At 31.7% G+C, this 10,197-nt stretch overlaps 1 protein-coding gene across 3 annotated transcripts in view; it reads left to right on the top strand.

Moving 5' to 3' along the window:
• Positions 1-10,197, top strand: part of LOC136842618 (neuromedin-U receptor 2-like) — an 833,892-nt gene that overhangs the window by 696,219 nt on the left and 127,476 nt on the right. For all 3 annotated transcript variants that reach the window (XM_067110224.1, XM_067110223.1, XM_067110226.1), the window contains one exon: positions 668-1,378. In XM_067110224.1, the coding sequence (XP_066966325.1) occupies positions 1,212-1,378 (167 nt within the window). In that variant the 5' untranslated portion in view covers positions 668-1,211. The remainder of the gene's footprint in view (positions 1-667; positions 1,379-10,197) is intronic.

Genomic DNA, 10,197 nt, shown 5'->3' with positions numbered 1-10,197 from the left:
AGCTTAATGGTTAGCGTTGAAAAGTCGTCGTTCCCCAGCCCTTCAGCGGTTCGAGTCCCGTTGGTGACGGATTACTTATCACTTATAAATTCCCCTTTGGTGTATTATCCTGAGGTTGGGTGAATTTGATATTAAATGACATTTGTAGAGTAATTTGTTGTGTGTGTGTGTATATATATATATATATATATATATGTGTGTGTGTGTGTGTGTGTGTATATAATATATATATATGTATATAAATTATATATATATATATATATGTATATATATATATATATATATATATATATATATATATATATATATATATATATATATATAAAACATTAAGATCTCTCTCTCTCTCTCTCTCTCTCTCTCTCTCTCTCTCTCTCTCTCTCTCTCTCTCTCTCTCTCTCTCTCTCTCTCTCTCTCTCTATATATATATATATATATATATATATATATATATATATATATATATATATATATATATATATATATATATATATATATATACAGTATATGTATGTATGTATGTATGTGTGTGTGTTCGTGTGCTTTTCATAATCTTTATTATTTAAGTGTCGGCTAACTTCAATTACAGATCGATTTCCAGTGACTCTTGACTATGACTTGGATACTATTCATGAAGTATTTCTGATTTATTTTCTTTCATTTGCAGGTTTTGTGTAGCGGCAAAGATCCAGTATCGGTCTAATGTCAGAGGAACGATGACTGGTCGAATTAAGGATTATATGTCATCAGGTGCAGTTTAATCTGAGTTGACCCAGAGGATGACAGTATTAGCTGCTCTGATACAGTACTGAATGTGTAACTTAGCAGTGTAACTTACAGGATTCTTTCTTGAAGTGAACTTTATATTAGTATCTATGAGAAGAAAAAAGCGAAAATGTTAAAGCTCCAGACAGCGCAGTTAATTATCATCCCACCCTGTTGTGGACGAAGATGCGAGGCCATCACCAAGCTTATCTCAAACGAATGTCCCTCCAGCCACGTCTGAGACATCCTATTCAGTTCTAAGACGTCTGGATGCTCCAGCATTACACAGAAGACTTAATTCTCCCTTTCAGAGTCATGAAGTCTCTCGGCCTCAGGGATTGTTAAAGACGACTCCGAAGATCCTACCTAAAAGTTACTTCCAAATAGTGGCCTCAAGTCTCTTAGTCAATTAGAGGTACCAATCTTTTTTCAACAAGTCCGTCAACATGCAAACTCTAGACGCCCAGGAGGTTCTTTTCAACATCACCAACGAGACAGTCGCCAGCACTGTTTTAAACGTCACTTTCAATGTCACGACGGAAGCAGTCTATGAAAATACAACTTTCGATGTTCATGAATACATCAAACTTCACTTGGGACCCCCACGGATGAGGTTAGTCAGGGTTATATGTTTATCAAAAACGCACAAACAAACAAGCAACACATACATACAGACACATAAACACACACATACATATATATACACATATATATATATATATATATATATATATATATATATATATATATATATATATATATATATATATATATATACATATATATATATATATATATATATATACATATATATATATACATAGTGTGTGTGTATTTACTGTTAAGCTCATCACTGGTAATTTAAGGTCAATATTTTGTCTTTTTTTCGGACGAATTTATTTCATTCATTTATGACTCAGCAAGATATGTCTCCTCTATTCCCTAGACTACTTTGTTGGGTAATATGAGTCCAGTTTATTGTGAGTCAGGCGTTTCGTTCTTTCTAATGTAAAAAAAAACATGATAGTGACTGGTAAGCTGGGGTCTCCCTTTATTTCCACACTATCTTTGATCGGAGGTCATAGTTGTCTCCAACAGCCATATTAATTCGTTTTCAATACTGCTTCCAATACTCTCTCTCTCTCTTCTCTCTCTCTCTCTCTCTCTCTCTCTCTCTCTCTCTCTCTCTCACCGGCCGCGTAGCTGGACGACCATTGTTTTAATCTCGATCCGGACGAGGGAAAACAGATGGGCGCGTGTCCTAAAAATCCAGTCTGCCTCTGTTGGCATTGGCAATGAAATTTGTACCTAGCTGTTAGAAAACTGTTATGGGTCGCATCAGCGATTAAAGGAAAAGAGAAAAGCTAGGCGTGAATGTTCATTACTCCGTCAAAAAGTATACCATCAAACGGGAGGGCCTCTGGGGGTTAATCCTCATGCCACTGGGCCGCAACCATTCATAAGATATTCTCTCTCTCTCTCTCTCTCTCTCTCTCTCTCTCTCTCTCTCTCTCTCTCTCTCACACACACACACACACACACGTACACGCACACACTAAGTTCTGGTTCGTTGCGACTAAAGTAGAATATAACTGATTAAATTGAATAATATTTTGCCTTGGACAAGACGGATAACATCGCAGTGAGAGAGAGAGAGATCTTCAGAGGGTAATAACGGAACGCGAAAATGTCAACTAAAATGATAAAGAAAGAATTGTAACATCGCAGTAAACAACTATAAAATCCAATCAAAGATAAAACTGAGGAGAGAGAGAGAGAGAGAGAGAGAAAGAGAGAGAGAGATTCACCGACCCTACTGCCAGCATTTTGGAGACGGAGCCATGTTTTATTTTTTTAAGACAGCATATTTGTTTTCCAGATGTAATTAAAACTAACCCATTCCAAACTTTTGTCACATTATTCGAGAATGACTCTAGAGAATAGACGAACATTGCTGAGTTATAAAGTACTTAAATGAATTCGCCCGAGTTTTAAGAATTTCCCCTCGACGCTAACAAATGAAGGAAGAAATTCTTATAAATTGAATATTGACAAAACGTTCCTTAACTTTGAAGCAAATTTCTTTTTATAATTGTTTTGTAAAAAATTGTGCTCATGCGCATATATATATATATATATATATATATATATATATATATATATATATATATATATATATATATATATATATATCAGCAATAAGTCACCAAACTGCACGTGACAAATATATACGTAGACGACCACATGAAAGGTGAAAATTAAAGACCAGGTACCAAGCGCTTTCGTGTATTGCTGTACACTTCTTAAAGAGAGGGTACAAAGTAAAATAAATAAAGATAGACATAAACAAGAAAACTTCACAAAACAAAGATCAAAGCCACTAACAAGCTAAACATCATTACTGAATGCAATCACTAGTTTGAAGTCAAATTGTCACATACCAAACAAAAAAATACTTTAAAAATACTTAAGAACTGAAACTACAGTTAGAACAGGCTATTGCTAAAAGGTAACATTGTACTTCCCTACAATTTTATGAACAAGGTAACTATCTAATTTAAAAAGACCCGAACTAATATTCATAAGTTGATTGTTAAAATGCTTAATAAAGGCAGATTCAATTATATTTCTCTTAACAATGTGGTTACAAAAAATTATCTCAGATGAATTTTTCCAGTCTATACAATGGTTAAAATCATTCATATGTACAAATAAAGCAGTTCGAACAGGCCAATTGACAAGTGCTTTATTTGTACATATGAATGATTTTAACCATTGTATAGACTGGAAAATTCATCTGAGATAATTTTTTGTAATACATTGTTAAGAGAAATATAATTGAATCTGCCTTTTATTAAGCATTTTAACAATCAACTTATGAATATTAGTTCGGCTTTATTTTTAAATTAGATAGTTACCTTGTTCATAAAATTGTAGGGAAGTACAATGTTACCTTTTAGCAATAGCCTGTTTTAACTGTAGTTTCAGTTCACAAGTATTTTTAAAGTTTTTTGTTTGGTATGTGACAATTTGATTCAAACTAGTGATTGCATTCAGTAATGATGTTTAGCTTGTTAGTGGCTTTGATCTTTGTTTTGTGAAGTTTTCTTGTTTATGTCTATCTTTATTTATTTTACTTTGTATAAGGGAAGAAGTTCTAAACACGAAAGCGCTTGGTACCTGGTCTTTAATTTTCAAATCTTATGTGCAAGCTGCTGATATATATATATATATATACATAGTCGTTATATATAATATATATATATGCACTTTTTTTCGATGAGCATATTACTACAGTCATTAAACTGAATGAGGAATAATTAATAATTGAAGGGGCTGTCCTTTTAAAGAGAGGGTTTCTTGGTCACTCAGTTTGAGGTAAGCACGTGGTTGGCTTTAACCTCATGTTTTTAGGATCAAGTCCAGCTATGGATATGGCAGTCTCTTCATTTATTCCCCAATCGGTTCAAGGCATGCAGTGATAAGTATATGCACAATGTGCTAGGGGATCGATAAGGTTTGGGTCATTGTTGATGTTATACGCTAAAAGATGAACACATGCATATACACGCACACGTATTCTTCACCCTCATGCACACACATACATATAAATATATAAATATTTATATATATATATAAATATATATATATATATATATATATATATATATATATATATATATATATATATATATATATATATATATATATATATATATATATATATATATATATATATATATATATATATATATATATATATATATATATATATATATATATATGTGGGTTTATGCATATATATATATATATATATATATATATATATATATATATATATATATATATATATATATATATATATATATATATATATATATATATATATATATATATATATATATAATATATGGAAAGTGTTGACTTTTAGCAAGATGATACGTAGAACAAATAAGACGACGAAAAGGTGATACATATTCAGCTTTATTTACAGCCAACGTTTCAAAGCATGGCTTCATGATCAGGGCTAAAATACAAAGATAAAAACAATTATCCAAGAACAATTGGATCTCTTTTTAGATTTAAAGACACTGTTCACAACCTTATGCGTTCTTTGGTGGTCATACTTGCCCGAGATGCAATCTCGGGACTTACGTCGGATCCACCAAAAGAATGCTGAAAGTGCGAGTTGACTCTCATCGTGGCGTTAGCCATAGAACAGAGTGTACATTGAGTAAGGAGTTTTCTAACATAAGGGAACATTCTAAACAAAGCAAAGCTTGTATTTCCTATGACGATTTTGAAATCTTAGAGCAAGCTGCTGATGAAACTTCTCTCCATATCCTCGAGTCGTTAACCATCAAACAACTGGTTCCATCTTTGAATGGTCAGTCTTCTTCTTCGTCCCCTCTGTTTATTGCGTAAGAGGTCTCTTCGTCCTTTTGGTGCCCTTCTTGGTCACTCAGTTTGCTTTTCTTGAGGCCTTAGGTTGGTTTTAACTTTTGTGTTTCGGTTTTAATATCTATACTTTAACGTTAATAATTTTACCGAGTCCTTTGTATTGATTTTAATTGTTGTTATTTTTGTATTTTAGCCCTGATGATGAATCCATGCTTTGAAACGTTGTCTGTAAATAAAGTTGAATATGTATCACCTCCTTTTCGTCGTCCTATTTGTTCTCTCTCTCTCTCTCTCTCTCTCTTCTCATCTATATATATATATATATATATATATATATATATATATATATATATATATATATATATATATATATATATATATATGTATATATATAAATATATATATATGTATATATATTTATATGTATATGTATATATATATATATATATATATATATATATATATATATATATATATATATATATATGCATAAATACACACTTATGTATATAATCGTATATATATATATATATATATATATATATATATATATATATAGATATATGTTATAAATATATATATATATTATATAAATATATAAATATATATATATATTATATATATAGTTATATATATAAAGATTATATGTTAAAGCGTTGAAAGAGTGAAGGATCATTCCATTAAAATTTTCAAGGTACTTATTGTTTTGACGTTTCAGGACTAAAGTCCCATTTTCAAGCTATAAAAATAGAATTTAAAAGTTAAAATAAAAACTCGGACTAAAATTCAGTAAAAATAAAAAAAAACTTTATCTAAAATACATTTACAAATAATATAAAAGTAAAATACAAAGGATATATTAGGATGTAACTACCATAAGGTGCTAATCACAGAAATTATTCTCAGGTTCAGCTTTTAAACTCTGAACACAGAGGTGTTGAGGAAGACTGGGTGTTTAACTGTGGAACTGGTTGTTTAGGCCAAAGTGACAAGATTGCTAAATATTGTTCGTTAGGGAGCCTATAATTTTAAAATCTTTGTAGTTTGGGTCATATTTGCATTTCTTTGCATGTTCTCAACATGAAAATTCAGGATTAGTCAATAAAAACGCCTGTTCTATAGCTAACGCCTCGATGAGAGTCCAATCTCACTTTGAGTAACAATTGTGGGAGCCGACGTACTTCCCAAGATTACATCTAGGGCAATTAAATAAATATACGACTCCTGAAATTAGTGGATCGAGTTTCTCCTTATGTTTAAAGAAGAGATCTAATACTCAAAAGGTTGCAGGGTATTACAACCTTTAATTCAATGGCAGGTAAAAATTTCTCGACTAACAAGATTCAATTCACGATAGAAATTTAGGTCATGAATAAGGGACACTTGCATATAATCGTAATTTTGGTACTGTAGGCATTTTAATTTTAGGATGGAAATATTGTTTAAAAATTTACTCAGGTGTTTATAAAAAGTTTGGACGGAAAACAGTTGTCAGTGAAATATTGGTGGAGATAAGTAAATTTCATAAAAAAGGATTCCAATTAGACGTTATGTTAAAAAGCCCTATGAAGAGCGTAGACTAGTTTAGTTTAAATTATAAAAGCAGTTACTATAAAAATTTGAGCCCTGGCCGGTAAAAAGTTTTCTTTCTAAAAACTATAGCTGTTAAAATGATCATTATATTTAAAAACTTTTACATCTAAAAATTCAGACTTATTTTCATTTTCATATTCAATAGTAAAATTCTTATTAGGATGTACTTTAGAAGCATAATCATTGAAATTTGTCAGCTTGATCTTTATCTCTGAACAGCAAAAGAGTATCATCCATTTAAGTACCTACTATAAAATAAGGGATGGTATGCCAAAGGACAATTGTCCAGTATGCGCTCCCGTTGTGCAGGACACAGCCTTTGTTTTTAACGGTAAAGCCTACATTCAGGTTGATGGTATGGCGATGGGATCCCCTTTGGGTCCCACCTTTGCAAACATTTTTTATGTGCTCCCTGGAGGAGCGCATACTGGACAATTGTCCTTTGGCCTACCATCCCTTATTTAATAGTAGGTACTGTACGTGGATGATACCTTTTTGCTGTTCAGAGATAAAGATCAAGCTGACAAATTTCTTGATTATGCCAATAAAGTACATCCTAATATTAATTTTACTATTGAATATGAAAATGAAAATAAGCTGCCATTTTTAGATGTAACAGTTTTTAAATATAATGATCATTTTAACACCACGGTTTTTAGAAAGAAAACTTTTACCGGCCAGGGCTCAAATTTTTATAGTAACTGCTTTTATAATTTTAAACTAAACTCCATGTCTACGCTCTTTCATAGGGCTTTTAACATAACGTCTAATTGGAATCTTTTTCACAGTGAAATAACTTATCTCCACCAATATTTCACTGACAACTGCTTTCCGTCCAAACTTTTTTATAAACACCTCAGTAAATTTTTAAACAATATCTTCCGTCCTAAAATTACAATACCTACAGTACCAAAATTACGATTATATGCAAGTGTCCCATTATTCATGACCTAAATTTCTATCGTGAATTGAAGTTGTTAGTCGAGAAATTTTTACCTGCCATTGAATTAAAGCTAATACCCTGCAACCCAATGAGTATTAGATCTCTCTTTAAACATAAGGAGAAACTCGATCCACTAATGACCTCAGGAGTCGTATATTTATTTAATTGCCCTAGATGTAATCTTGGGAAGTACGTCGGCTCCACACGGAGGTTACTCAAAGTGAGATTGGACTCTCATCGAGGCGTTAGCTATAGAACAGGCGTCAAATTGACTAATCCTGAATTTTCATGTATACGAGAACATGCAAAGAAATGCAAATATGACATAAACTACAAAGATTTTAAAATTATAGGCCAAACTCCTAACGAACAATATTTAGCAATCTTGGAATCACTCTTTATTAAACAACCAGTTCCACAGTTAAACACCCAGTCTTCCTCAACACTTCTGTATCTCTCGTGAGTTTAAGTCGAAGCTGAACCCGGCAAGAATAGTCACTCGGTCTGTGCCTTCAGCACCTTATGGTAGTTACTCCTCCCTATCCTTTGTACTTTACTTTTATATTATTTGTATTTGTATATATAGATAAAGTTTTTTATTTTTTACTTAATTTTAGTCCGAGTTTTTATTTTAACTTTTAAATTCTATTTTTATAGCTTGAAAATGGGACTTTAGTCCTGAAACGTCGCAGCAACAATAAAGTACCTTGAAAAGGAATAATGGAATGATCCTTCACCCTAACGTACTGATGTCTACCGGTTGATAGAACCCCTCTCAATCCTCACTATATTTATATGTATGTGTGCGTGAGCATGAGGGTGAATACGTGTGCGTGTATATGCATGTGTTCATCTTTTAGCGTATAACATCAACAATGACCCCTTACCTTATCGATCTCCTAGCACATTGTGCATATACTTATCACTGCATGCCTTGAATCCGATTGGGGAATAAATGAAGAGACAGCCTTATCCATAGTTGGACTTGATCCTAAACACATGAGGTTACAGCCGCCACGTGCTTACCTCACATGCGTAAGTTTGAAACCCTCTCTTTAAGGGACAGCCTCTTCAATTATTCCTCATTCAGTTTAATGACTGTAGTAATATGCTCATATATATATATATATATATATATATATATATATATATATATATAAAAAGTGCAAGGAAATCAAAATGGAATGGATTATCCAGAGTCACTTAATGCACAGAACAATATAAAGTTTATATATATATATATATATATATATATATATATATATATATATATATATATATATATATATATATGTTACAACTGTTTTGAAACAGATAAGAATATTCCAGGTAGAACATTATAACGAACCGATTGGTTTATCTTCAGAGGCGGTGGGGAGTCAGCCCTGTTCTCTCTCTCTCTTTTACTCACGGACGTCACAAAGATCTCTTTCGTTCTCGCATTTCTCTCTCTCTCATTCCACATTAAAAGAAATGAAATGGGTCGTATAAGGAAAACTCAATCTTTCCTACCAAAAATAGATTTATTATTTAAAGCAACCCAACAAAATGAATAAACAAAGCAAAGATTAAAATATCATAAATGAAATTGTCAACTAAGAAAACATACTCAAGATTTATCTCAGTCCAACTAAAAATCTGATTATGGCTAATAGCCTGTCCATATTCCATTATTAGTCTCCAGTCTCCCACATTAGACATTGCAAAGGTTTGCGACTGTCTTTCTCTATGATCACACCAACATGATAAATCATGTTAATTGACACAAAGTCATCATTATGTGAAAAAATAAAACAGATAATAACAAGTGCAAAAACATAATAATGAAAAGTCTAAAATGCATGAGTAAATAGCATACCATAAAACATAGAACACAATAAAATAGAATATTGAAATGGTAAAATGCTACATCCACTTCCCACACAAGATCAAAAATGTCTTGAAACATGGTAAAAAAACGTAAGTTCAAAATGTCTTGAAATATAGAAAAACGAAGAGTCTGGACTGTACCTTTATATATATAGACACAAAATAGATTCTATACTCTTGTACGCGCATAGCGACTTGGTCATATGATTCGGCCAATAGTTCAACAATGAGATGTGTATGAATGATTCTGCTTCAACAGTGTGCAACCAAAAATTCTTCCATACTCTGTACCTTTTTAATGTTATATATGAAATATATATATATATATATATATATATATATATATATATGTGTGTGTGTGTGTGTGTGTGTGTGTGTGTGTGTGTGTCTATGTATGTATACATATGTATATATGTGTGTGCACAGTATATGTATCTATATACAGTATATATGTATGTGTTTAAAGATTTTTTACACTTACTAACATGTGTAACCGTGATTCATTCATAGTTTGTAGAATGCCTTCAGACTTCTACGATGTTAGTTTATTGGTTCTTAAGATGATAATGTTTGAATTAGATTCATTCATTGTTAAGTTTTACAATTAACCTTTGCCAGTGCCTGCT

Source organism: Macrobrachium rosenbergii, chromosome 10 (assembly GCF_040412425.1).
Source record: "Macrobrachium rosenbergii isolate ZJJX-2024 chromosome 10, ASM4041242v1, whole genome shotgun sequence".
NCBI lineage: Eukaryota > Metazoa > Arthropoda > Malacostraca > Decapoda > Palaemonidae > Macrobrachium > Macrobrachium rosenbergii.
This window is presented reverse-complemented; position numbering and strand designations above follow the sequence as displayed.